Source organism: Anser brachyrhynchus (genome assembly GCF_964034855.1).
Source record: "Anser brachyrhynchus genome assembly, chromosome: 27".
In the NCBI taxonomy this organism is placed as follows: Eukaryota; Metazoa; Chordata; class Aves; order Anseriformes; family Anatidae; genus Anser; species Anser brachyrhynchus.
This window is the reverse complement of record NC_137720.1, coordinates 5,953,587-5,980,678: the sequence shown is the minus strand read 5'-3', so window position 1 is coordinate 5,980,678 and position 27,092 is coordinate 5,953,587. Positions and strand designations below refer to the sequence as shown.

The following is a 27,092-nucleotide window of genomic DNA, read 5'->3' as shown; positions in this document are numbered from 1 at the left end:
GAGCGGGGTTCCTGCCCGGCTGGTTGAGCGCTAAGCACTGGCGCTATTTGCTGGAGACAAGAGGAAAAGAGCTACAGCCCAAACCCCTAAAATGACTTTTCTCACCTATCCGCAACGCAGCTGATCGATGCGGTGTGTACACACCGTACTGCACGGCGCTGCTCGCCAGGCGATTGCTGCTGCCACCGCAGTCAATACTGCTCAATTTGGGCCAAATCCTGCCTTAAAGTTGTGGCAGTCGCCGAGATGCTTCCCAGATCCCTGTGTATTTATTAGTGTTTATCGCTGGGCAGTGAAGTGGTCCTGGCTATAAAACTTCTAGGGAGCTCAACATAGCTTTTCTCCCTGGGACCATGGGTATGTGTGTTGATGAAAAGGATATTACAGAATAGGTTGTTGGGCTAGCTTTTTTTTTTTTCTTCCCTCTCCCACCTTTGCAAAAGAATTTGTGCAAAGCCCATTTGACACTGCTCCTTGTTTTAATTGACTTTTTCAGTATCTTTTTTTTATGGTTATGATGGATGCAGCTGACGAGTCAGCAGATGGTGTTGGGAAGTGACAAATTAATTACCAAGAAAGGTCACTTTTGCAAAGCACTAAACTTTCCCGTGTCTTGTCCCCTTTTACCTCAAAAAATGTGGCTGGCTGGCAGCTTTCCCATCCATCTGTGGTGAAGCTTTCTGCATTGGAGAGCACAACCTTTAAAATAAAAAGGAAAGATGACAATTAATCATATCTGTATTAGCTGGATGCTGTCGGCCAGCTTCACCTCATAATTATGCAAAGGTACTCAAAAGGGAAAGGAAACAAATCTGGAAATAAGGGACCTGACTCCAGGACCTCTTCAGCGGAAGCGCCAGAGCGGGTGGGAGAAATGGGCACCTTTTTGCTCTACTTTGCCCGGTCCCTAAAGGCAGGCTTGGCATGCCCTAACACCAGTGCGGAATGAGGATATGGGAAAATAAAAGTCACAGCTGGAAGTCTGACCCCTAGCACCACAAGGCAGAAACTCTGCCCTGCTGCAGTCCCTGTAACAACTCGCAGTCTGCAGGCTCCCTTGAACCCTCCAGGTTTTATGAAGCAAAATTACAGCAGCGGTTAGAGGCTTAACCAAAAAAAATGATGTGCAAAATGAAGCCGCTCGCAGTCCTGCTCGTACCTAAAGTTAAACGTTTGCCATAATTGGGAGTAATTTTAACAGGCAACTGGCAGCGGTAGTGAAGTCCGTTAAGCCATGCATCAGTTGCGATGTCAAAGAATCAAGGGAAAAAATGAGTTCCTTCTGCCAGCGCCACCAAGCATTTGTCTCCATGCCCTGTACTTTTCCCTCCAAGTCACTCCGTGCCTGGGGTGTTTTGGCAAGTGGCTGGCATCAAAAACAGGAGCCAGAAGCCAGCGCTGGTCTGAAGCTGAGCTTCGGCCCCAGGCTAAGGCAGCGCACGGAGAGCAAGGAGGGAAGAGCGAACGGCTGGAGCCCCGCTGCCGCTCTGCCTGGTGCGCGGTCAGGAATTTGGGTGCCCCAAAGGCTGTAATTTGGGGGTGTCAGAGCCATAGCATAGCAGGTCACCCTCTTTTTCCCCCTTGTCCAAAAACCTCCTTGAGTGGGGCCGGCACGTACAAGAAGGGAAGCCTTGCCTTTGTGCTTGGAGGAGTTCAGTTTGCTCTCACAGCTCCATCAGACCCACACCAGCCATCAGGTTTAGGCAAGTTCACAACCCCCAGCCCCTAATTCCCCTTCCTGATTCCTACAGGAGTATCAATCTCACCTCCCTCCCATTACAGTGTTTTTACTTGGAGTCAGATGGGGTCAAAAAGCCTGGCGCGTGAACCGCTGAGTTTAATGTCTGCAGTCACAGCTGAAGTCAGCGTGGGTAAGGAATTCATTTTAGGCTCCTGCTCTGGAAGTGGGAGCAGAAAGCTCTTTCTCACAGCCCAGGCACCATCCTCCAGCTGCTGTCTCTGCATGGACGCGTTACAGATTTAGCAGGCGCTGCTGTCTGTGGCTGCTGAACTCTCCTAATGAATAAAGCACCGGTGGCAAATTTTAATGCAGTTTTCAAAATATTAATGCTAGATAAATATTTGAAGAATCACAGGCTTAAAACACATGTTAATTTGCATCATAAATATTTTAAGCACGCAGGCGTCCCCCTCCTGTCCCTGCGCTTGCTTTGCACCCACTTCCATTTCTCCCCGCTGCTCGGCAGTGTAATTCATGGTAATGCTCAGCCATGCAGCCGGGCCGGGAAAGAATCGATAGCAAGGATTTAACTCCTGCTGACTCCCCAAAACAGTTCACCCTCCTGGTTCTGGCAGCTAATAATGATCTTCTGGATTAATGGGGAATTTGCCTCGTGTTGTTCCTCTCTCCTCCCACTCCACTGCCTGGTTCCTACGGCCAAGCCCGAGCCCAGAGGCTCCTGGTGCTGAGGGCTGGGAGCTGTGGAAGAGGTGGGGGACGTGGAGGAGGTGGAGGCTCTGGATGTGCAGCAGAGCACAAGGAACGTCCCGCCACCACCTTCCGTAGGTGACAAACTCATTCTTACCTGCAAGCACACAGCTCTGTGGCTCCTCAGCACCAACACCTCCAGACAGAGCAGTGCCTTCGCAGCAGAGCCACCTCCATCGGGACGGCCCCGATTTACATCCCAGCTCCTCACTGAGCTCCTCTGGGCACTCAGCACACCTTCGAGAGCTGAGCGTGCTGACGTTAAGACCTGATGCGTCAGTGCTACACCTTGTAACTCCAAAGTCTTTCTGGAAACCAAGCTTAAGGTCACCTGGAGCAGATACCCCAGAAGCGAGGACACCTGGAAATTCTGCCTGCTCCCTCACTTTCTTCAGGTCTGCAAAGGACATATAAATGAAAGAAAGAGGAGAGCACATCCATCTGGCTACAGTCTGGAAAGATTTTGCTTCTCCACCACAGGTAGAAGAGACAGTAACCAGCCAAAGTACCACGTTTCCTAATCATTATATTTCATCTAAAAAAATTAAAACAGGTTTCCATGCTTATAAAAATGTTATAGTCTCCCAACTGAAGAAAAAAAAAAAAGGATAATTGATTCCTTGCTTTGTTTTTCTTCATTTTTGGTTACTCCTTTGCCATTCTCTACCCAGTCTGGAACAAGCGAAGAGAGAAAGGAGAGGAGGTGAGAAAACAAGATGGGATACAGCTCATCTGTTTCCATTTTGGTGTTCAAATCCAAACCACCAGTTCTGCACTAGAAGGCTCAGGAATATTTTTAGGAACAGTGGAAAATGCAGTCTCACGCGCCGTGAGGGGCTGAGGCTGCCTTGTCCCTCATCCGTCGCTGCTGTCCCTTTGCCCCAGGGCTCAGCTGGAGCTGGGAGCCCCTGTGTGCCTCCAGCACCCCCAGCCCTGGGCTGAGGCTCTGGAGGCAGGGCAACCACTTAGGAATCCATCAGCAAAGGAGCTCCTTACCCCCCTCGCAGGGAATATTTATTAGATTTGATGAAAGAGCAATTTAGCCTTTACACACACCAGGCACCCATTGACCTTTTATTTTCGTATTACCTCTCTTTACACCCCCTACTGTTCCTGCATCAAACAACAATATATCAGGTTAAGCATAGCAAGACGAAACACTAAGGCACCAAGAAGTGCATTAAATCGCTGCTTTGCAGGGCTGCCTGCGCTGCCAAATCAGCAGGAAGGTGATGTACGATATTCTTGCTCGCAGGCGGGATGCGAAATGCAGCCCCACGGTCGCCTTTGCAGGCGAGGTTTGCAGGTACAGCCTGCCTTCCTGCAGAAGGCAGCAGTGGTTTTCCTGAGAAGGGAAGGGGAACAGAAACTGAAGTAAGAGCATTCGGGATCCAACCCCCAGCCTTTGCTGCTGTTGGCCATGGAGATTATCTGTCCATGGGAGAACTGCAGCACAAAAAGGCAGTGCTGTTCTCAATGCTGCCAGCTCCCACGAGATCTCCTGATACAGCGGGCCGGATTACGCTGGATGCTCAGGATTTATCAGCGCTTTCAATGGAAAGCCACCCTTTTCATTCCAGAAACCCTCGGCATTTAATAGTAGTTTATCTGCAGCAGGGGAGAAGAGTTTGCTGCTGTGTTATCTCCTTTCAGACTTTCAAGGCGCCAATTCAGTCCGCGAGGCAGCAAGGAAATGGGGTCAGATGTCTTCAGGGTGAAAAAGAGACCGTGCACGTGGCAAGTTAATGAGCACGCTGAGCATGGACAGTGAGGCTCCAACACCCGCATGGGTGATCAGGGAAACGTCCCAGCTGGGACGTGGGAACACCAACTGCAGAAGTCAGACAACAGCAGAAAGATCTGCAGAGACAGGCGCGTCCGTCCAGGCAAATCTGATTCCAGCACAGGACACAAATTTGATAAAATGCCTGCTTAATCCAGGGATGTTTTGCTTAGGTGATGAATAGCAATCTCAGTGAAAACCTCTCAACCACAAAAGCTTTAGAGAGCTAAAGCAGTAAAGACGGAGAATTAAGGAGAATAAATATTAATGTAAGGAGTGAGAAATTAATTATTTTTTTTTCCAGGTGATCCTGCCATTACTTGGGCTGCTGCATTTCCCTCTTTGCTCATGCCTTGTGGTGCAGGAGAGCAGAGCCCAGCCCTGGCGAGCGAACGGAGATGCAACAGCGGCACAAAACCACAAAATGCAAGTGGAAAGGAAAAAGAGGCAGTAAATGGGAAGGGAATAGGAAGTGCAAAAGAAAAGGGTCGCTGTACCAACACAGGATTCAGCCTGCGACAGGAATTGGTGCAAACCCTCTGCTGGTTTCAGTGGCTGGAGGTCAAGCAAAGCGCCAGGCTTAGCTCGGCCAGGCACAGCCCAGAGAGGTGCCGTTACGTAAAGGGATGGGGAACGCCAGGGTGGGCTGGACGGAAGAAATGAATCCAATTATGGGATGAAGGGCAAAGGGAGAGAAGGGACACATTTGGTCTGGAGCAAATCCCTACAAGGCTTTAAAGAAGGAACAAGAAAAAGACAAAATGAATTCCAGTGCAGGATGCGCAGCCTCGACCCCAGTAGAGGAACAGCAGCCTCAAAGTGGGGCAATAAGGTACAGAATACGGTTCTTCTGGTGGGAGACCCAAAGTGTCTTTGCTGGGAGCTGATGCACCAGTTTTGGCTGTCCATGGTCCCATAGGGACGTTGGAGCACAGAGACGTTCCCTCCAGGTACCAGAAACAGCTCCTCTGAAAGCAGAAAACAAACAACCCACCTCCAGATTTCCTCCATCATTTTCCCAAAAGATTACGTCTCAGCTGGCCAACTCGCAGAGGTCTCCACAGAGAAAACCAAGGGCTATGCACTGGAAATGAAAAAAAAATTGACCCAGTTATGACAAAATGAAACAGCGTGTATGAAGCATCACTACAGAGGGCTACAAACATCCACAATAAGGCCCTGAGGAATAACAGTTCAACTTCAAATGAGATTTACAAATTAAAAATAAAAGATTATTTCTGTTTGCCTAAACCCCGTTATCTGACTGCTCAGCCCTTCTCAAAGCCAGGCCACGGCAAGTGATACTGAGCACTGCAGAACAAAGGCTGCTCTTTTGCATCCCTTCAGCATTCAATGAAAAATCTTTCCTTTTGCCCCTCAGGCATCACACTTACTGGGTGTCTGCCCCCAGATGGGCAAAGCAGAGCTTGGAGAGAAGAGCTGGACAGAGACCCCGAGCTCCCGGCTCTCCCTGTAACCACCCCTTATCTCCCACCTGCCTCAAAGAGCCCCTAAAACAGAACAAAATCCAACCAGGGTTTATTTTTTTTTTTTTTTTCCAGTTTGCAAGACAAAGACCTCCCAGGAGCAGGCAGCATCTTCCCACTCGCGCTGGCCATTGCCCTCATCAGAGGTTGGTTTGCTCCATTACGCAGCTGCTAACGTACAGAGAGAAGTGGCCGTGATGCTTTGGTTTGCTGGGCTGTGCTGCCTGCTGGTCCCGGTGCCACATGGCTGGTGAGACTCTCTTGCAAACCTCTGGTTTATCGCTTAGTTAAAGGTGCTGACAGCACCACGCTGAGTGGTGCAGGTCTGCAGCTGAACCGGGATTGCTCAGTTGGCTGGCAAGAAAATGACAGGTCCCAGGGACTTTCCGTCTCTCCAAGGAAATCCTACGGTGCTTGCAGGGATGTTACCTAGATCAGCGGCAGGAGGAAAAGCCGGGGAGGTGGCAGGGGCCTGCTCTCTTGCACGTGAGACGTGGTTGGCAGCGGTGAAGCTCTCCCTGCTTCCCAGCTGCCTTCTGGCTCTGGTGCATCCTCCCCCTGCCAGGCTGCGCTGGTGGGGAGAGACCCAAGAGGGAGCGAAGGGGAACCTGCAGGGAAAGCAGGACGTGGGGGTCCTCCTGCCCAAAGCTCATGCATTCAGCAAGCAAAGCAGGAGATAGACTTCTGTGCACTCTAATTTTTGGGGAAAGCAGCAAGGGCATGGCATAAAGAACCTCTCTGCACCACCAGCTCCTTGTCCTGGATGGATGCAGCCGTGCGAGTCCGGCGGAGCAGCGAGCAGCCAGCCCCACCAGCCACGGCCAAGTTAATCCATGCTGAGCAAGGAGCAGCCAACCAAACCAAACTGCAAATACATCTGTGCCCTCCTTCTCCCTGCCACGCATTTAAATCTATTTGATCCACTCTAACGGATTGATCTACAAGTTTGTGCACACACATCCTGCTTTGGACGGGGCGGCTGGCAGCGCCTCACCCATCACGTCCTGTCAGCTCCACTCAGCCTCACCTCCGCCGGGAGCCGCTGGGAACAAATCCAATTACAGGATAAAGGGTTTTCTTCCCCTCCATATGGTCTCCATAACGCTCCAGCTTTATCTTGCTTTAACCCCTTTCCTGGCGAGGGAGCTCACAAGCCCGGCGTAAGCGGCTCAGCGCAGCGGCCGCGCGTGGCTGCTATCTGATACGGGGAGGCGAGGTCTTCCCAGGGCAGCTGGGGGACAGGGAGGCACCGTGATATTTGTGCCTCCCTCTCCTCCTGCCCAGGAGGGAGGAACGAGCCCTTCCAGCAGGTACATTCAAAGCAGCATGTTGCAGAACCTGCCAAAAGCACAAAAGCAAGCTCAGCATCACTTTGCATTCAGTGTTGGTGCCCGGTGCTCGTGGCCGAGGTTTAAGGTCCTGTACATGAGTCCATCACCAGAATTTAAGCTCAGCCATTTGCCTCAGGAGTGATTTCCATTACTTTTGCATTTCTCTGCACCTTATTTCCTGTGTGCCCTTGGGCAAGTCGCCCCTTCGCATTTGTCCAAGCGGCCGTGCTCCTTTCACAGGGGCAGGGACGGGGACAGCAAAGGGCTCCCAGCTGCCACCCCCACGGGAAAGCCACCCCCAACACGGCTGCGTGGCTCGCTCTGCTTGCCACTCAAATCCCAGGAACCAACCGTATCAGCTCGGTTATTTGATTATAATTATCGTTTCTTGCTTTACACAGGACATGAAAGCCTGGAGAAGCTCAGGGCTCCTTCACGCAATGTGCTGACAAACAATGAATAAGAGACAATCTCATCTCAAAGAGCTTAGCAAAGCAGAAAAGCCTGTATGAGGGAAGAAAAACCTTCCTTCTCCTAAGGACAAACACAAAGGAAGCAAGCTTCTCTTCTTGCATTAAACAGGGCCTGAATTTTGCTATTGCTTTCTTTGCCATGGAGTCAGCATAGAAAGCAATTGAGAGCTCTCTGGGAGACAGTCCGTAAAGTTTCCCTGCTAAGAGACGCCAAATTAAAGCCATCACTTTCCATTTCTGTGACAGGGACACAGAGGGAAGCGAGGTTGCATTCAGGGCACGTCCTGGAGGAACCAGCTAACCTCCCTGGTGTCGTTTTCTTCTGCAGAGTTGATTCGAGGCCTTCGGCATTGCTCCGGCTGCCGCTGACCTGCGGAGAGCTCTAAATCCATGTCAACAGCAGCCTTGGGTTGTCGACCAAAACGCTGCCCTCAGCCTGCCAGGGGGAGAAGCTGAGTCCACGAGGACGGCTGGGAAGGGACAGCCCCGTGTTCAGCCCCGTTAGTGTAACACAGGGGACTCAGGCTTACCTGCTCCGTGTTCAGGTCCCCAAAATGGGAAACGGGCAGGTCCACACCTAGTCCAAGATGAAGTGAAAGTCCTCTTGGCCCAGGTGTTGGTAATCCTGTGTATGAAAGGCTGCTGGGCGCCAAGCATGAAGCCCAAGTTGTGCCATGTGTTAGCTGGAACAGGGAGAGGAGAGGGTTTGCACTGGTCCAAAAAAAAAAATATAAAATAAACCTCTGGTCCTTTTCCCCCAGCCTGGTGCGCCATCCAAAACAGACTTTCATTTTGCCTCCTCCCCCCTCAAATATGCTTCATTCGTACAAATTCTTTTACTCTTTAGGAGAAGATGAGACACCACAAAGATGTGACAAAGTCCCATGGAAAGAAATATCAGGAAGTGAAAAGTCGATGTCCATGGAGATAACCATGTTTCTGTGCAAAGCCGTGGAGAAACGCCAGAGCTTTCAGATGCTGCTGGCACTGGCAGCAAGGTCCAAGTGTTATGAAGGTGGACAGGCATAGTGATATCTTTTAGGTGAAAGGAGTTGTCTTCCACCATGAAAGATGCCACAAAGGAATCGAGATGCACATCTGCACATGCCTCTTTATGTGTATTAACTTTCTCTTTTAGTATTCAACTAATTCTGCAAAAACATGCTTAGCTTTTGCACGTCCAGAAGCCTGACTATGGACGGGAAAGGCATGAAACAGCTCTGGGGAAAGCTTTGAGATGTAGGCCCAAGGGAGTTCCCCCCACAAAAATCTTCTCCTCAAGGAAAACCTTGTGGAAAGCGTTGAAAAGCTCTGGGATGGGGGAACTCCACGCTTGGTGGTTCCACAGGACATGCAGGGAGATCGCTCCGAGAGGCACGGACGTCCCATGGGGACTGCTTATCCCAGGGCACCCGAGGCTGCTGTGACCCACTTAACTCTTGCCATGTCCTACTTCTGCGCCTTTCAGACCTGTGCAGATGGATCAGTGGGCCAGCAATTAGGACATCGTTCATCCCACCCACACCCCTTAGCCTTCCGCTCCTGCCCTCTAGCTCCGAGAGGCTCCAGGATAGCAGGCGGCCTCATTCCTCCAGCAGGACAGCATTGACTTTTTCCATCCACCCTGCCTTGGTGGAGGGCAGCCGTGGGAAAGAAGCTAGCAGCTTACAGCATTAACAGATCAGGGCCATTAACGCCACCAGATGTCAGAGATTAATGGAAGAGCTTCGCTAAGGCGCCTTAGGCAGGTCTCCTGGTTAAGGAGTACCCCTGACCCAGAAGGAAGAAGTGGGAAAGAGCTTGGCCAGGATGGAGCTCTGGTGCTCCAAGCTAGCACTGATGCTGCTGAGAAGGGTTTCACAATCTTGCGTGCACTGGGATGGAGGTCCCACACCTTAAGATGAGCACTAAGAGACCAGGAACTTCCATCCCAGTGTGGCTACAGGCAGCTGCTGGTCTCTCTGCACCATCTCTGGAGGGAACTGGGGACAACAGCATCACCAAAAAGTTTTCCTTTCCTCCCCCAGGGAGCTCAGGTGCTGCTTCTCCAGCAAACAGCAGCACTGTCAGGCTGGCTTTAGAGCTGTGGCCAAGGATCCTCCCTAAGCCCCGCCAATCCTTGCGAAGCCCCAACCCAGATTGGTGTCCCACTTCCTGGGACTGGGAGGAGGCGCGGATGGGAGACACTGGGTGGTGTACTCCTACCGGAGGTCCTTGGAGGGTGAGCCGACCAAAATATATTCTCCAGCCAGGAGAGGAGGCAAGACAGAGGAGGAAATTTAGCTCTTTTCACTCTAGCACAGCCAGGGTGCAACACAGCCAACCTGCCCCCCAAATGCTCTGTTTCCCAAACTTGCAGCCTTTGGGATGGAAGCAGCTTCCCCTCCTGCCTTTGCCCAGTGCCATGCACGCAGGTGGCCCTCACCCACATCAGCAGAGCCTGGTTTTGCCCTGTGACAGGGACACGGGCCCAAACCACGCAGTGCCCACGTTGAACCAGGCACGGGAAGCACAGCACGGCCAGACTCTGCTCCTCTCCCAGTGACCTGCCTGAGGATGGCAGAGCAGGACTGGGCATCCCTTGGGCCCCCAAGGCTCTGATGGAGTCCTTCAACCACCCAGGGACACCCCAAAGGCTATGGTCCACCACGGACCCAAGCACAGACCCATTTCCTCCATCGGTCGCCCAAAGGAGCTGCTCCCCAACTCACCACCTCTCCTCCTGCCTTTACCCCTCTTCCAAAGGGCTCCCCAAGCCCTTCCCTTCCTCCTCCCAACTCCTTAAACAATATTAAACACTTAATGGCAATTAATACGCTTTAATGCAGGTTTTGGGGCCAACTGGCTGCTTAGAGGGTTCTTAAACCATCAGCCCCTCTCAATCCCGTTGCCCTTGTCATACAAACTTAGCCTAGCCCCTAATCCGGCCTCCCCCCGCGCTCCCTCGAGGAGGACCAAGGGTATAAAACCTCCCTCGGCACCGCCAGCCCTCGACGTGGTGCGGGGCCAGCGCACCACCTCTCCTTCCCTCAGGATTTACTGTTGTTCTTAGCGCTTAATTCAGTTTTGGAGTGAGGGGAGGGGTCTTTTTTTTTTTTTTAAATATTGGGTTGGGGCTTCCCCTCCCCCCTTTTTTTTGTAACCAGGGTTGAAACAAAATTAATTAAAAAAAGAACATAAAAGTACCCTTAAAAGCACAGCAGCTGCCACAATACTGGCAGGATGAACGGGACGGAAGGTATCAATTTTTACGTGCCTATGTCCAACAAGACAGGGGTGGTGCGAAGCCCCTTCGAGTACCCCCAGTATTACCTAGCCGAGCCCTGGAAATACCGCCTTGTGTGCTGCTACATCTTCTTCCTCATCTCCACCGGTTTGCCCATCAACCTCCTCACCCTCCTGGTCACCTTCAAACACAAGAAGCTCCGGCAGCCGCTCAACTACATCCTGGTCAACCTGGCGGTGGCTGACCTCTTCATGGCCTGTTTCGGCTTCACGGTCACCTTCTACACGGCCTGGAATGGATACTTCGTCTTCGGCCCCGTTGGCTGTGCCGTGGAGGGCTTCTTCGCCACGCTGGGAGGTAAGGGCTGCGGGGCGGGAGCCTGGGTCTGAGGCCGGGCTTGGCAGCAGGTGATTTTGCTTCTTCAGGGCCTTAGGAGCCCAGCTCCATGGCTTTGTGGTGCTGTTGGGATGGTCCCACCGACACGGGGCTCCTCATGCATGATGCTTCTTCCCTGCGGCTCGAAGATGGGGATGAAAAGAGATTCATGAAAGTTTGACCTTGATGCCAAGATGCACCCGCGTCACCACTAGCAGGGCTGCTGCAAGGAAACGAGCAGGCCTGGGGAGGGATCCTGGTTTGCAGGATCAGGCCTGGGGTCATCTGGCCAAGCTGCCCAGGGCACATTCAGGGTTCTTGCGTCAAGGTCATGCAACTAGCAAAGACCTGCTGGGGACGGGCACGCGGTGTCCTTGAGTCAATGCCAAGCATCTTTACCAAAAGGCTTCCCTTTTTGGAACGAGCTGAAGCATTTGGGAGGGTTCAGAGAGGGAAGAGACATCCCAGGAAAGGAGAGGGAACCTGCAGAAAGGGTACGGGCATGGAGAGGAGGAGAGCAAGATGAGGAGAGAGGCCACAGCTCATTCTGGAGCAAAAGGAAGCTGTGGCAGCTCTTAACCAGAAGAGCAACCACACGGAGGGGAAGGAGGATTCCAGACTTTGCAGCAACCGTTCAGCTCTGCCCCAGTTGCACCAATTTGGGCGCCTTTGGGAGCTTCCTTATTTCACTCCTCAGGGGTGCAAGCACTGCTAATGCTTCGCCCTGCAGAAAGCCCCCCTGCAAAACAGGGAAAACCCATTTTGCACCCCAAGCCCATGCAGCCAGCCAGGCCCATACTACACTTTGTGATTTATCTGGCAGCCGCTAATCCTTGCTGCAGACACTCACAGCCACTGCAAAGACTTTAATTTTTTCCCCCTAAGCGGGGTATTTCCTGCAATGATGCAGATCTCAACAGAAGATGGATCTTCTGCTAGGCAAAAACAAAGCTAAGCATCCTGATCCAAGCCACGGACCAGGGAATGGCTTGGAAGACCCTGTGAGTCTGCGCCATTTCCGACTGAGTGAGCCTAGGGGTTTTCCAGCAGCATTATTTGCCCTTCCAGGTTTCCTATCTACTAAAGAAAGCAGTGGCTCCTGAGCACAGGGAAGAAAGTTTGATGGGAAGCAATCACTGAGCAGCAGGTCTCCAGTGAATCCTAGCAAAGGGTGTAGTTATCAGCAGATTATCACAGCTGGGGGCATTAGCAGGCTTACAGCACCGACTAAACGCTCCCAATCCCCTGAAGTTTAATTATCCCTTATAAATACATGTGCATGCACGCTCACCCACACAGCCTCCCCCGCATGCCTCCCCCCGATCCAGCACTGGCAGAAGACTCCTGAAACACACATTTAAAGGCATCAACAGGTCTGAACGCATCTGGCATCTTTGCCGGAAACTACGCTTCCTTGCGCCCTTACTGCCTGTTGATTTTTTTTTTTTAAATCAACAAAAAATCAACTTAAAAAAATCAACAACGATCCCCCTCCTCCATCAGCAGCATCCCACCACAACGCAGATGCTCCCTCAGCTCCCAGACCTTTTACACGTCTGAGGGAGGTTCTCAGTCACCGCATGGGATGTGGGTTATCCTTTGCTGATCCCCCACCCCTCCATCCCCGCTGCTCTTCGCTGTGACCACGAAGGGAAGCACAAGCCCAGAGGAGCTCTCACCACCACCGCACGCTCTCCTTCCCTCCCTCCCGCAGGCCAGGTTGCCCTGTGGTCCCTGGTGGTCCTGGCCATCGAACGCTACATCGTCGTCTGCAAGCCCATGGGAAACTTCCGCTTCTCCGCGACCCACGCCATGATGGGCATCGCTTTCACCTGGATAATGGCCTTCTCCTGCGCCGCACCGCCCCTCTTTGGCTGGTCCAGGTGAGTCGGGGGATGCTCGGCAGCAGCCCCAGCTGGCTCAGCATCTTCAGCTGCAGCTGCCCTTTACACCCTGCAGGGAAAGAATAGCTTTGCTAGGCACGGCTCGTCCCACCCGTGCCGTGAAGGTCCCATTTCTCTCTGCAGATCATAAAAGGGTGTTTGAGCAACCAGCCCCACAGACGAGGCTGTGGCCGTGCTCATGTGCTGCTCCCGTAGCGCGGCTGCTGGGAGCCCCGCAGCACCTTTCCCAGCATCCCTGCCATGCTCTCCCTGCAAACCCATCTGTTCTGCTCCCAGCACTGCAGTGAATTTCAGTCCTGGCTCTTGCATGGGCACATCTGGCTCTTGCATGCACCCACAGCGCCTGCCAGGAGTCGATGCATCAGCCGAAGCCCACCCAGAACTTTGAGGAGTGAAAGGGAGGAGTGAGATGGAGGTGATTTCCCTAAAGCTGCAGCTCCAGCCCCAGCTGCCACCCTGCTGCGGAGCTGCCCTGCGGGTCATAACAAGCCCCTGTCACCTCTTTGGGCACAGGCAGGAGCTGGCTTTGGGGCAGCAGAGTCCCTCCGCCATCCAATAAAACAGGGCATGGGCACACAGCTCCCCTCTGGCTTTGGATTAAGATTCAGGGCCAGGCAGGTCCTTGGCTTCCCAGCCAACCTGACTTGTATTGCACCCAGGATGTGAGCTGTGCATCCCGCTGCCCGACACAGCGGTGGGGACCAAGCCCTCCAGAGCTCAGACCCACCGAGCCAGCAGCTCGTCCCCGCTCAGCATCCCTCCATCTGCAGAGGGAGAGAGCAGGTGGCTCCTGGCAGGCAAGTGCTCAGCCACGTAGGAAGGAAATAAATAGCCCGCTGCCCGTGGGAGGAAGCAGTGTCACAACAAAACGATGCTATGCACCCAAGCGCAACGCGTCGGCACGGTGTGAGCGGTGCTGCGGGCTGCAGGTCCCACAGGAGCTGTGCTGCAGAGCCAGCGAGGCCAGGGGCACGAGGCAATAGGCACAGGGTGCAGAGAAGAAGCTGGACGTGTGCCACTCTGGGAGCATCCCCCCTTCCTTGGGGAACCCAGTCCCCAGGTAGAACCCCTCCTGTTGTCCCGGGGAGGGTCCCGGTGATGGTCCTAACCTTTCTCGCTGGCAGATACATGCCCGAGGGGATGCAGTGCTCCTGCGGCCCCGACTACTACACCCACAACCCCGACTACCACAACGAGTCCTACGTCCTCTACATGTTCATCATCCACTTCATCATCCCAGTCGTGGTCATTTTCTTCTCCTACGGGCGCCTCATCTGCAAAGTCCGAGAGGTAACAGCCGGGGTGGGGGCACACGGAGGGGTGAAGGGGCACCGGGTGGGCAGCGCGGGCAGGAGAGGGGAGGTGATGCCGAGGAAGGGGAAAACTGGGGGCTGCCCCTCACCGCCCCCCCACCCGCAGGCAGCCGCGCAGCAGCAGGAGTCGGCCACCACGCAGAAGGCAGAGAAGGAGGTGACGCGGATGGTGATCCTGATGGTGCTGGGCTTCATGCTGGCCTGGACGCCCTACGCCGTGGTGGCGTTCTGGATCTTCACCAACAAGGGAGCGGACTTCACCGCCACGCTCATGTCAGTGCCTGCCTTCTTCTCCAAGAGCTCCTCCCTCTACAACCCCATCATCTACGTCCTCATGAACAAGCAGGTGAGGTGTCCCAGGGCACGGCCTCTCCCCTGCATGGGGCTTCCCAGTATGCCCAGTGTCACTGTGGGCACCTTGGTCCTCCCCAGTTGCATCTCAGCCCAGGGGAGCAGCAAGCTCGGGGCTCTCAGTCCTGCAGCTCACCCCTGCTGCCCTCGGGTGCCACTGTTCTCCTTTTGTCTCCCCCCTTCAGTTCCGTAATTGCATGATCACCACAATCTGCTGCGGCAAGAACCCCTTTGGGGACGAAGATGTCTCCTCCGCCGTATCCCAGAGCAAGACCGAGGTCTCCTCCGTCTCCTCCAGCCAAGTTTCACCTGCATAGGCCATGGACAGTTTGAACTGGGGTGACCACCGAGCTCGGGGACCAAGACAGACACCCTCGCACCTACAACCTGATCCCATGCAGTCACTCCCTTGCACACCAGCTGCCCCCTCCTGCCAAGCTGTGCGCTCCTGCCTGGCAAAGCAGCCATGCACACACTGCCACAGCTTCCCCTCGTCCCCGTGGGTACCAGCTTGGCACGCTGAGCCCTTCCACGCTGCTGCAGTCCAGCACCAGGGCACCCCCAGGTGCAAACAGCATCCTGCCCCCTGCAAACGCCAGCCCTGGGGCACCTCGCCCCCTGCACATCGATGCTGTGCTAATCCCAGACTGGGCAGCCAGTCTGCAACCAGAGCTGGGGTGCAGCAGCACGGGGGAAAAAAGCAAGCCCCAAGCTCTTTGGGGTAGGGGGGTGTCCCTTCACGGCACCTGCTGGTCCGGGAGGGAAATCTGCTTTAAAGCATCTCTGCCCCAGGATTTGCATGCAAAACCTTTCCCCAAGGCCCCCACGTGCTCGTGCAGAGCTGCAGGGTGGCAGCAAGGAGGGTGGATGCTTCTCTCACTGTGGCTTCACAAGCAGTGCCACTCCGCAGCACCACTTCAATCCCATGCCCTGCACCCTCTGTAGCACCGCTGCAGGCACCAAAATCCACGTCCCACCCCCAGCTCCCGGGAGCCGGTCAGGTTTTGGGGATGCTCCCCACTCGCCCCAAGTGCCAGCAAAGACCTCAGCTTGGTTCACGTCACATTAAAACAGCAGCAGCCAGTGGGAAACCCTAAAGCAGAATATTTGCCTCCCATCCGCTCGGAAACACGCTCCCTGCTAGCATCCTCCTCTCCCTGGTGCTCGAGGGAGTGCCTCAGAAGCATTCAGCCCTCATTTGCAAAAACTAAGCATAAACGAAGACAGCACCGCCACAAAATCCCCAGCAGCACGAATCCGTGGCCGGAGCGGTCTCGGCTGCCCCTTGCCAGCACCCGAGCCTGGGTCTCGCTGGGGCTGCGCACCCTGCTGACAGCACGGCAGGCAGAAATCAATACCCGTAGTCTTTATAAATCAATATAACAAATGGAGCTGTGAGCAGGCTCTACTTCAAGCCTGACTCCCCGTATCCCCAAGACAACACTGTAGATATATTTTTTTGTGCGTGTGTGTCTTGGAACCTGTAAATATTTGCTCACATACTTTGAAGTCTCTATCTTTCTCAGCCCTTTCCTTCTCCTCCTTCTCCCAGCTCCAAGGCACAGAAATCATCTTTCACCTTCGCTCCTGCTGGCTGGACAAGCACAGCCAGCCTTGGAGGGTGGGACCGGTACCCAAGCACTTTCCTGTACATATTTTATAAATAAATAACATCGTGTCAGCACAAGGACTTCTACAGATGAGAAGTAGGGATTAAAAAGTAGGAAATAAACAGAAGCAGCACAGAGAAAAAAATTAAAGATGCTCAGTCCTTTTCCTTCCTCTTGGGCCGTGTCGACAAGACGCTGATGTCCAGCTGAGAAAACACCACGCTGCTGTTAGAGACAAGCCCAGGGCTGCCTCAAAAGCCAGGAAAAGGAGACCTGGGAATTATTAAGCACAGATCGCAGAGGTGAGACCAGCGACTGTCCCCAGCAAGGTAACAGCCCCATCAGCTGAAACACCAAAAGGGGTTAGGAGCAAAAAGAGACAGGGAAAAGGCACGGGGCAGCCGGTGTGGCTGTTGTATCACGGCCACGGGGGCAGAGGTGCTCGCTGCCCAGCCTAGCACCATCCATTATGGTGGTTTCTTTTTTTTTTTTTGGCCTTTAATATCTCAGCGTCCGCCACATAGCCTTAAATAAAGCTGCAGCGGAGAGCTTTTTGCAGAGTTCAAGTTCCCCTCCCCACGGGGCCCTTAGAGTCGGCAGCGTTAAGGAATTGGCAGAGTCAGGGAAAAATTGTTCCCTGTGTCAGGGAATTTGTTACCGAGCTGGCTGGAGGGCGATCCCAGCCGCGTTCGCTTCTGGGGCTCTTGCCTGCAGCCACCCCCCTCCTTTCGGCCCCTTCTCAGCCATTTTTCCTCCTCTTTTGGACCAAAGCAACCAAAGCTGAAGGGAAGCCCAATGCTTGCCCCCAGGGCAGGGATGCGGGGACAGAAGCCCCCAGCCCCAGCTCCCCGGGCACCCTCGTGCCTCCGCACCCAGCAGGACTGAGCCTGCATCGCCCAAATTCAGGGCTCCCGGCCAGAGCCCGGTGCTGGGGTCACTGCCGGAGCGGGTCTCAGCTCCACTCTCACACCGACAGCTACGCTGAATAATTCATGGCTCGTCCTCCCTTCTCCCCGGGTCTCAGGAGCCTCCTTCCCTGCACTGCCAGAGCACCGAGCCCGTTTCCTCCTGTTCTTTGAAGCGAGGGAGAAGCAGAGGAGTGGAAGCACCGGGGCTGTTTTACAGCAGGTGACTGAACACACGGCGTACAAAGGAAGCAGAGAAGACCCATTGGCATCACTTATCCCACCCCATGGACTTTTAAGTGCAATATATTATGGGAATGCAGCCCTCCATAACGCCCCCCTCCTGAAACACAGCACTGTGCTAAGCTGCAACCCCTCTCGCTTTTTTCTTATACATATTTTATATTTATATATATATATATTTATATTATCTTATACATAATTTCTTATACAATATTGCAGTTACAGGCAAAGGCTGCTTGGCTTTTGCTGCGATGCAGCGATGCTGGCAGAACCAACAACACTGCAGCAGGCCCTGGAGGGGGAGAGCAGCAGCCCGCGGGGCCAGGGACCCCCTCGGAGGTGGGCTGGGGGCTTTGCAGGAGAGGGAAGGAGCAGAGTGCCCCAGCCCTGCGCCGTCTCTGCTTGTGGCGCTGCAGCTGGCCAGGCAGCAGCAGATGCTTGCAGCAATCCCTTCCAGCCACCCCCAGCCAGCTGCCTCACCAGATGCGCAAAACCTTTGCAAAAAGCTTTTTTTTGTTGTTTTTAAACTCTGTAAAGCCAGCGGAGGTCACAAGCACCTGGCCTGCCCCTGCAGTCTCGGGGATGCTTCTCAGAGGGAATTCCTTTTTGGAATAGTTTTACCTCCTTGCTGCATCCATGCCAACGCCAGGAGCCTTCTCGAGGTGGGTACTGCCTGCACAGGTTGCTCGAGCAGTGCTGGCGACGTGCTCGGAGGATCATCCACGATGCAAAGGAGGAGCTGCTTCCCTCAGGGAAGAGGCTGCAGATGGGAATAAAAGGATAAACTCACCCCCCAGGAGAGCAGCCCCTCTGCTGCTGCCCCGCAGCAGCGGTTAATGATGCTCACCTCCCCTTCAGCAACCCCCTGCAAGAACTGCAGGCATCCCAGCAGCAGCCCCGCTTTCCCCAAAACCACACGATTTGGCCCATGCAGGGATAGGGCAGAAGTGCAGCAACCAGGCAATCTGCGACTACAAATCAAAGCCTCATCGATTCTGGTTTTTTTTTGGTTGCTGAAAGCATCTCACTGAAGGGAGCTTTCCTTTTTTTTCTTCCCCCACCTTGTTTTGAACAGTGTTGGAAGTGCGAAGCTGTAATTTCCTCACAGCTGCCTTCCAGGCCACGCACCCCTCATTTTTCAAATCCAGGGGCTTTTAAAGATATGCTTTATTGATCCCGCACTTATTTATAAGCGAACAATAGGAAAAGATGGTTATTTCAGTTATTAAATTTAGAGAGCTGACAAAAGCAATCAGAAGATATATCACTTAAGAGGAGATTAAAAGGAGGAGCAGCAGGAGCCCGGATTCCTGACCCCATGTTTCAGAGTGGTTTAGATGTGTTTATCTATGTATTTTTACTGCTCAGATGGCAATATAATAAAACAGTACAGTTGTGTGCATTGCCCCAAGGGGGTTTTAATCACTCACTGATTTCGCAGCAGCTCATCCAGTCTCTGTTCCAAAGGCTTTCAGGTGGGCTGCAAGGAGGGGGCTATGCTGGGGTCTGGGACCCCGGAGGTGCCCCCAGGAGAGGGAATCCTGGGGTTGGGGGCTGCAGCCAAACCAGGCAGCACAACAGCTACAGCAACAAGCTGGGGACCTGTTGTGTTTGCACGGCCCAGCCCAAACTGCCAGCGGCACAGAGCTTGTGGCAAACTGAGCTGGTGCAGAGGCAGTGCAGGATCCGACCTGTCCCCACCCACCCTGGAGGCGCCCGTGTCCCTCCTTGCTCTTTCTGCTGGGAACACGGTGCACTGGCACAAATCAGTATTTCCCAGGCTTTGGAAAGGCAGACAAATGGGAAGCTGATTTCAAGATTCCTTAACTCATTTGCACGCAGTTAAGCTCGAATTCATCTTCATTAGGTCTCCTTTTCACCGAAGAACCTTACGTGGCAAGGACAAGACATCCAGTGGCAGGCTTTTGTTCTTTAAAGTTTGATGAACTTCGTGTGCAGATAGGATCTGAAACCAGCACGCCAGGTGGCTGTAGCTATGAAATAAGCACTTGGTTAAATAATTTGGGGCAGGAGGTACCCTTTCGTAGCCCATGGACACCCCACCTTTCCCTCACAGGAACCTCCCCATGCACAAGCACCAAAGAACTGCCATGCCAGATCCCCAAACCCAGCCTCAAGGCTGAAAAAAAAATAATTCAGGTATTATTTCTTTCTGCTTTTCCATAACTGCATCAATATTTTCAGGCACTGCTTGCTTGCAAACAGCAAGGATCATCGCAGCATCGCTCATTCCTGGCAAATAATTGCACAGAGAGCAGACACTGTCACCTTCTGCAGCCTGCGGTGGCTTAGCCCAGTCAGCAGCCCCTGGCTGCTGCTGCCTAAATTCACATGCAATTGAGGAAAAGCAGCTAGATGTAGACCAAAAAACCGAGACAGCTGGAAATTCAGGCCCAAAGGGCATTTCAGTGTCTAACTCTTATCCACGCTGCAGCTGGGATTGCTCCTCCTTACCAGAGGATTGCCATCATCTGTTTTAGGAAAAACTGCAGTAATTGGCTCAATTCATTTTAAATCAGTTATCGTTTGCGCAAGCAGCAGTCGGGGGAAAAGCAGCTTGTAGTTAATAACATCCCTAATTTGGAGACATCCTCACGGCTGAGGGAGGTTTCGGCTCTGGCAGGGACAGGCGCGAGGCTGCAGGGCTCGAGAGCAGGACCTGGCCCGGCGCCACAGTGCACAGCACTCATCCTGCCCCGGGGCTGAGCCCCCTCGGGCCGGGCCGTCTCAGATCTCTTCCGGGATGAATTTATCACGTCTGAGCACAGAAACGGCAGCCGGGATGCCGGAGGGTATGGCCTTACCTATTTATCTCTGCCAAAGGAAAAGCATCTCCTTGTCCAGCCAAGCCAGCAACTCTGGAAGCATCAAGATTAAAAAATAAATAAATAAATAAAAATCCATCCTTCCCTCTGTGCCGTCACATTCACAGGGCTGGGGGGTCCAAATCCCACCCCAGCCCTGCTCTGAGATGCACAGACCCCGGTACCCAGGGGGAGAAGGTGCCCCTCAGGCTGCTTCAAGGAGCTTTTTGGAAAAGCCGCAGGCGGTACAGCCTGGTAGGGCCCAGATTTCCCCAGCCCCATGCACGGCCCCAGCAGCTTCTCCTCCACAAGGCTGAGCCCAAACAGACCTGGGCAGCATCTGCACCCCCAGGAGGATGCACGAGCCCCCACGTTCCTGCTACGTGCCTGCACGGACATCCCAGCCCGCACAAAGGCTCTCCAGATCCATCACTGCTGCATGTGTCACGTTAGCAGGAATAAAAAAAATTCAAACAGCAATTCCTTACTTTTATGAGCAAATGGCCCTGGATGGATGATTCAGGCAGCATTCAATTCCCAGCAAGAAAGTGTCAGCAAAAACCCAGCCTCTTTCATGTAGGTGGATAACCACAAATAAAAGCGGGGAATTATTAGCACTTAATACTTGGTGGGTTTTTCACTCCCTAGTGCTTTTCTCTGGTAGATGCCAAGCACTTCAGATAAACTAACAGGCAGAGCCTTGCCGAGGGGAGATGTGCAGCCCTGTGGTGACGGCTCCGGGCACCGACACCATCCCCATCCAGAGGTCCCCCCAAGCCTGTCCCCTCCACAGCCCATGTTCTCCCTCCAAAAGCCCTTTCTGCCCATCTCCCACCTCCTGCAGCCCTCTTTGCCCCTGCCCTCGCCCCATGCTCACAGCTTTCCGCCCCCAGCATGGGGGGGACCCCACCGGGATGGTTCCAGCCTCGGTGTCTGACCCCAGTGCAGAGCAACTCCCCCATGAGCCCAGGGCTGCTCGTGGCTTTGAACGGCCACGGAGGCACACACCAGCCTCCGCCAGACACTCTCTTTCTCCTTTATCAAGGCTGCCTATATTTTTCTTGTTCATCAGACTGACAAATGGGCAGAAAACAGACTTCTGGCTATTTCCTGCACAAGCTGCCCACTCCTCCTCTCCCCTTGGCAATGACTGAGAGCTGAAGAAGCAGGAATAGCATATAAATTTCCTCCCTCCTATAATAAATACCTCTATTACCTAGCACTTTCTCCCAGCTCTCCGGCTGGCGGCCGCAGGCTCCCTCTCCCTTGCTTGGCAGCTTGCTGCCCACCAGGCAGACGTGATGAACTGAAATCCTCATTTCTATGGGGAATAAGCAGCGGGACTGAAGCAGGTGGGATGCAAAGGGCACAGGGCAGCACCGAAGCCTTGCTGCAACAGCGCTCAGGACAGGAGAAAACCCCTCCCTTGGGTGTCTGCTGCTTTGCACGGGGAGCCCCGTGATTTAATTCATTAGGGAAGGTGGGACTGGGGCTTGTCCCCTCTCCAGATGCTCTGCCCTGATGAAACACCTCTGCCACCCTGCAGAAGGCTTCGAGCATGGGGAGAAACCAGGGAACACAAAGGAAAAGGCGTCACTGAGTGGGGGCTATAAGCAGAGAGCCCACACCTGCCCTGGAACAGCCACATCCAGCTCAGGGCCTCCAGGTCATGCAGAGGCAGGCGGCAGGGGACAGGGACTTTGTCACGCTGCACCCAGACAGCCTCCTTCTCCAAAACCAGGGTGCCCCAAGCTCCCAGCCCACACATCTCCCTTCTGCTGGGGGCACGGAGCAGGACAGGAGAGCAGCTCCCACCTCCCACCCACAACGTGATTTGCAGCGCTCAGGCAACGTAAAGCAAACAAAAAGCCCCGAACGCAGAAGCCGCATGAAGAAGCGAGCTGCAGACCTCGGGGCACAGGGCAATCTCTGTGAGTTTCAGGCAGACAGGAACGTCCTTGCAGCGGGGAACCCCACGGGTGTCACTTCGCATCGGCACGGCTCCGCAGGCGCTTTTGCATCTCTGCTGCGGAGAGCTCCCTGCCCAGGACGTGGCAGCATGTGTGAAGCTTGTTTACCCACAGTCCCTGCCCAGAGGCAACTCCTAAACACATTTCATGCCACGTGGTGCTGCAAAGAGACGTCCCAGGGCCAGGATTTGTCCCCTGCTTTGCCTTGCTGAGCAGCTTCCGCATGCATGCCTGAGCAGGGCTGCTGCCTTGCTCCAGCCTGGCCACGCTGCTGCTGCGGCTGGCATCCAAAAACACCCTGTGCAAAAATCACATTCATCGTCCCGCTGAGATCACCCAAGTGTGAAAACAAACCATGGGGCTGGCAGACTGACCCAGCCAACTGCTGGCCCCTTGCTGGGTTTCTCCTCTGTACCTCCTTTTGCTCCCAACCTTTTCCTGCAGCTGCTGGGGACATCCAGGACAAGGCTCGGTTTGTCAGACTAAGGAAATGCCACTGCACGCCGGCCACCGAACCCCATGGAAATGCAGCTTGAGCATCGGAGTGGGACAAGAGACACCTCGCGCCATCCCTGCCCCTGGCAGTCTGCAAGGAAACGGGCAAAGTGGTCGGAGCAGCAAGCTTGGGACTGCAAGGTGAGGCTGCTGCAGCTGCTGCCCCGTGGGCTGCAGGGGGTTTTAGCAGGGCAGTGCTCGGGGCAGGCTGCAACCTTGGAGATCAACGTGCGCCCTCCTTACGGGCACTGCTCCATGCGTCACCCTAACGTGGATGAAGAGTGCAAGCAGGCAGTGGTACTTCTTGCTCCCTGTGAGGCAAGCTAGCTGCTTTAATCCTGGACTTAACCACGGAAGATAAATCCTCCTTCAGGGTGCGCCAGGAGAGCATCAGCGCCCGCTCTGTGCTTCCCTGCCAGCGTCTCCATCACCCACGTCCTGAAAAAGGAGCAGGAGAGCTCGCCGCCACCTCCAGCCCCAGCTGTGGTTTGGGATCAGGGCACACCCAGCAGCAAGCACCACACCTGCCCTAGCACAGCTTCACTTCTGAGCCCCTTTCCCAACCCCAAATCCCTTCAGACCCCAGCACACTGCCCCCAGGAACATCGCTGTCCCCTTGCTCCACGAGCAGCCCTGGGCTGCTGTCACCCTCAGACGTGATCGATGTTGGTGCTTTGCAAAGCCTGAAAAAAAAACACACCCTGAAAAGGAGCATTAGGGAGTGGCAGCCACCCAATTTCCCCCCGTAGCCAGCACTTGGCCTGTTGTATCTATTTCCTGGAGTCTATTTAACTTCTACATTTAACAAGCTCCCAAACAAGTAATAGCAGCAAGTGGCAGCACCCGGCTCCCAAACTGCGAGTGGCATTTCAGGGGCCAGGCCGCCATCAGCACAAGCAATGGGAAATTTCTCAAATGTCTCTTTGATTTATGGCTCTAGTTAATTCTCCAGGAGGCCTGCAAGCTGCCCCGAGTGCACGAAACCTCGGAGGGATAAATAATTTAACAGGTGGTTAAATATTCTTTAAGGTGCAGAGAACATCAGCAGGAGCAGAGATTTCAGGGGATAACACAAAACTACAAATTGAGTGGAAGAGGTGGGGGGGAGATAGCCTGATCTGGGCACCAAAGGAGCAACACCGCATGGGCAGCAGGACAGCAGAGCTAAGGCTGCGGGAAGGAAAGGACCAGGGCTTCCCACTGCTGCCGCTTCCAGCAGGGATCAGCCTGGGGGGCAGGCTTGGCCAGGGGGTGTAGGAAAAAATCCCACCCAGGTGTGGGGTGCGCTGTCTGTGCCAGAAAAAACAATGAAATGGGGCGCACAGAGGGAACAGCCCGCTGCCCTCGGAGGCCACGCTGGGACAACAGGACATTTTGGTGGCAGATGCTGGGTGAAGCGGGATGTCTGGCGGCTGGCTTCCCCCCCTCCTGGTCTTTATGTCCCCCCAGACACAGCGATTGGGAAGGCAACACCCCCATGCAGGAGGGGAGCGAGTAACATTTGAGGCTGTGCTGGACCAAAACCGTGGTGCAAGAGCCACCAAGGGGGGGAACCGAATCAGAAGAGAAAGGCAGGGATGGAGGGGATGACCAAGAAGCCCAAGTGCTGCCACCACAAGGCTCCATCAGGATCTCAGTCCCAGGTCAAGAGGTGCTGGGGCTCCCAGGGCAGCCCCCAGAGCCCACCGCCCATGGCAGAGCCTCCCCACGGAGCCAGGCCAGCTGCAGGGAAGCCCAGGAGAGGTAGATGGCAGCAAAGACTATTTTTTTGCAGCAGCCAGGATGCAACAGCCCTGTTACAACCCCCACTCAAGCACCATCCAGCCATGGCACCACACCAGTATTTAAAGCTGGTCGGGTCCTTCGCTCTGCCCACGGTCTGGTGAGTTTTCCCATCTCGTGGCTCTTTTCCCCTAGGGTTCTCTCCTTCAGCATGATTCAGGGCCCGGGATGGATCTTAATTTCTCCCTGGTGAGGTGTCTCTGTCTGCTGAAAGCCAGGAAGGAGAGCCCACGTGCAGTCCCTGGCCCTGGAGGGTTTATCATAGCCACCCCTGGTAAATGGATAATGAATAATTCACCGTTGGCTTTGGCTTTATGAAGTATTCATTGCATTCAAGCTTCTCAGGGTAATTAACTATCCTACGAGCCCCATGTAACACAACCCAGCCACAATCCATCTTCAACACTTCATTAGCGGGTCTCCATGCCACTTAAATAAATTAACGGGGAATAAACACACAAACAAAGCTTTCCGCTCTCCGAGAGGCTCAGCCGCTCTTTCTCATGCTTTCCCGTTCAGATAACACAAAGTTTTACCCCTTCTCCCCTCCCTGCTACAACGCTGCTGACTGATCTCTCCATCCATCAACGCTGGGGGACTGTGACATGCCAGCAGACTGCCACCGCTCCAGATCCATCCCATCCCGCATCTAGCAAGGCAAAGAAAGGTCTGACGTCTGCCACAAACCCGGTGCTATGCACTGAGCTCTGCCCTGCTTTGAGCAGCTGGGACAGGCATGGGACACCCGTGCCACCACTGGTCCCAGCCCGGAATTGAGCCCGCCGCAAGGTGACACAGCCGCCAATAAACGCGGACAGGAGCGGGACTCGTCGCTTTGATAGATGTGCAAAAATTACCTCCAGCCTCCGTTGCTGAGTCAGCCCTTCCGACTTCAATACTTTACAGCAATAAACAGGGAGATAAGAGCTGGCGCGAGTGGGACGCAGCGAACCTGGGCGAGATGAGCGATGGCTCTGCCGACAGCCCGGCGCGCTGGGGTGGCACTGAGCACAGCATGTAATTAAAACTGATTTCTGGAGCAAAGCTCTGCTCCGGAGAACATCCCGAAACCTTGCACCAAAACTCTCAGCCCCATGGCCTGTTCTGGTGCTGACTTGGCAAGTTCTGAAGGTGCTTTTTAAGCCGAGAGCACTCACCGTGGTCCCATCGCTGCTGCAGTGCTCCCAGGGCTCATCAGAGGGGGACGGGTGCCAAAGCCCCGCTCACGGGTCTGCTCAGTGAGCACCCTGCCAGCCCCAGGGGCCTCTGCACAGCTTCACCAGCTCCTCTCCCTGCAAAGCCTCCCCCTGGCCCAAGCAGCCCTATATCAAAGGGAGGGCGCAGGGCGTGAGCTGCCCGCTGCCCACCCCCAGGTGTCCCCAGCTGGGGCTCATTTCCATTCCTGCTCCACTCCCTCCCCACCTTGGGGGTAGCTTCGTGATGGTTTTTCCTTGCATGTCTGGAGGCATGCAGGGCTGCCGGGCTTGCCATCCCCACTGCCGATGCCTGTTCCCAGGATCTGGGCTGTGCTGGATCCATCATGAGCGGCTCTGCCTCTCTGAGCACATCCCTGGGGCAGCCCCAGCCCGTCTCATTTTTGCTTGCTTTGTTGGACACCCGACTGAATCGCTCCCCAGAGCCTGCTGGCTTCTCCATGTGAAGCCTGGGCAATTCGTGATGCGCTGCCGTCCACGGGGCCCAGCCTCATCCTGGTGGTACCCAGGCTGGCTTCTGGTGCCTGGCAGCATTGCTGGGTGGTCTGCTGGGCTCCCCAAACACAGGGACAAGGCACGTGCTGGTGTCACCTCCACGGGGGCTGACTTACAGCACGAGCCCCATTGCTAAGAGTGGTGGTGAAAGAAACCAATCCCCCTGAGCTGGAAAAATGCTGTCTGCCCTGCTGATGGATGGGGTTTTATAAAAAAGTAACCAAGCAGCTTAACGGAGGGCATCCTCTGCGCTGGGAAAAGCAGCTCGAACCCTCTCCATCACGGGAGCAGCCGGGCTGTCCCCGGGGAGCCGCTTCCACAGCAGCCCAGCTGCTAATAGGGAGAGCACGCGCTCGCCAGCCGGAGCCGTGTAACCTGGCCCCAGGCTAGGCCATAATATACCTCCCTAGACCTGGTACATGTGTTCTGTCTTGTTATAAACCGTGTTAAGGACAAGGAAAAAAAAATTAATAAAACTTCTGTATTGGAAAGAAAAGGCAGCGGCGCTTGGTGGGGATGGCCATCGAGGCAGCGCGGCCGTGGTTTGCGGGGCTGGGTGGCTCAGCTCTGCAGGGCAACTGGGACCCGGGTTGGGGTTTCCAGACACCCCGTGCCATGGCCACGCATCCTCCTGGCTGCCGCGATCGGCATCGCATCGAGGCACCGTGCAGGGTGCAAGCTGCAGAGGTTGGTATTTGCTTGAACGTGCTGTGTTCAGGAGGCAGGGCCAAAGCACGCAATTTTCGTTTTGTGCTTTCAACATTTAGCTCCAGCGTTGGCAACATCAACCCTAATTATTTTCAAGAAGTCTTGAAGGCTGTGGGGATAAATCAATATAAACAACATGTTCATAAGCTCTGA

General features: G+C 54.3%; 1 protein-coding gene and 1 long non-coding RNA gene across 9 annotated transcripts; one reads left to right on the top strand and one right to left on the bottom strand.

Annotated features, from left to right (window-relative positions):
- Positions 1-626: 626 nt before the first annotated feature.
- On the bottom strand, positions 627-26,123 carry LOC308183327. Of its 8 annotated transcripts, XR_013942399.1 has the most exons (10): positions 25,680-26,123; positions 20,276-20,329; positions 19,279-19,444; positions 18,072-18,210; positions 12,957-13,077; positions 8,054-8,206; positions 6,747-7,057; positions 5,227-5,316; positions 1,767-2,846; positions 627-699 (listed from the first exon to the last, which is right to left on the bottom strand). It is a non-coding gene; the product is annotated as an uncharacterized lncRNA (long non-coding RNA). The 8 variants fall into 8 exon arrangements; XR_013942397.1 differs by having other exon boundaries at positions 1,767-7,057; positions 18,881-19,444; XR_013942398.1 differs by having other exon boundaries at positions 1,767-7,057.
- Positions 9,237-15,009, top strand: LOC308183326 (green-sensitive opsin; the record flags this gene model as incomplete). The annotated part of the gene is made up of 5 exons (XM_080569237.1): positions 9,237-11,106; positions 12,839-13,007; positions 14,153-14,318; positions 14,448-14,687; positions 14,878-15,009. The coding sequence occupies exons 1-5, from the start codon at positions 10,746-10,748 to the stop codon at positions 15,007-15,009; spliced, it is 1,068 nt and encodes a 355-aa protein (XP_080425363.1). The 5' UTR covers positions 9,237-10,745.
- Positions 26,124-27,092: the final 969 nt, after the last annotated feature.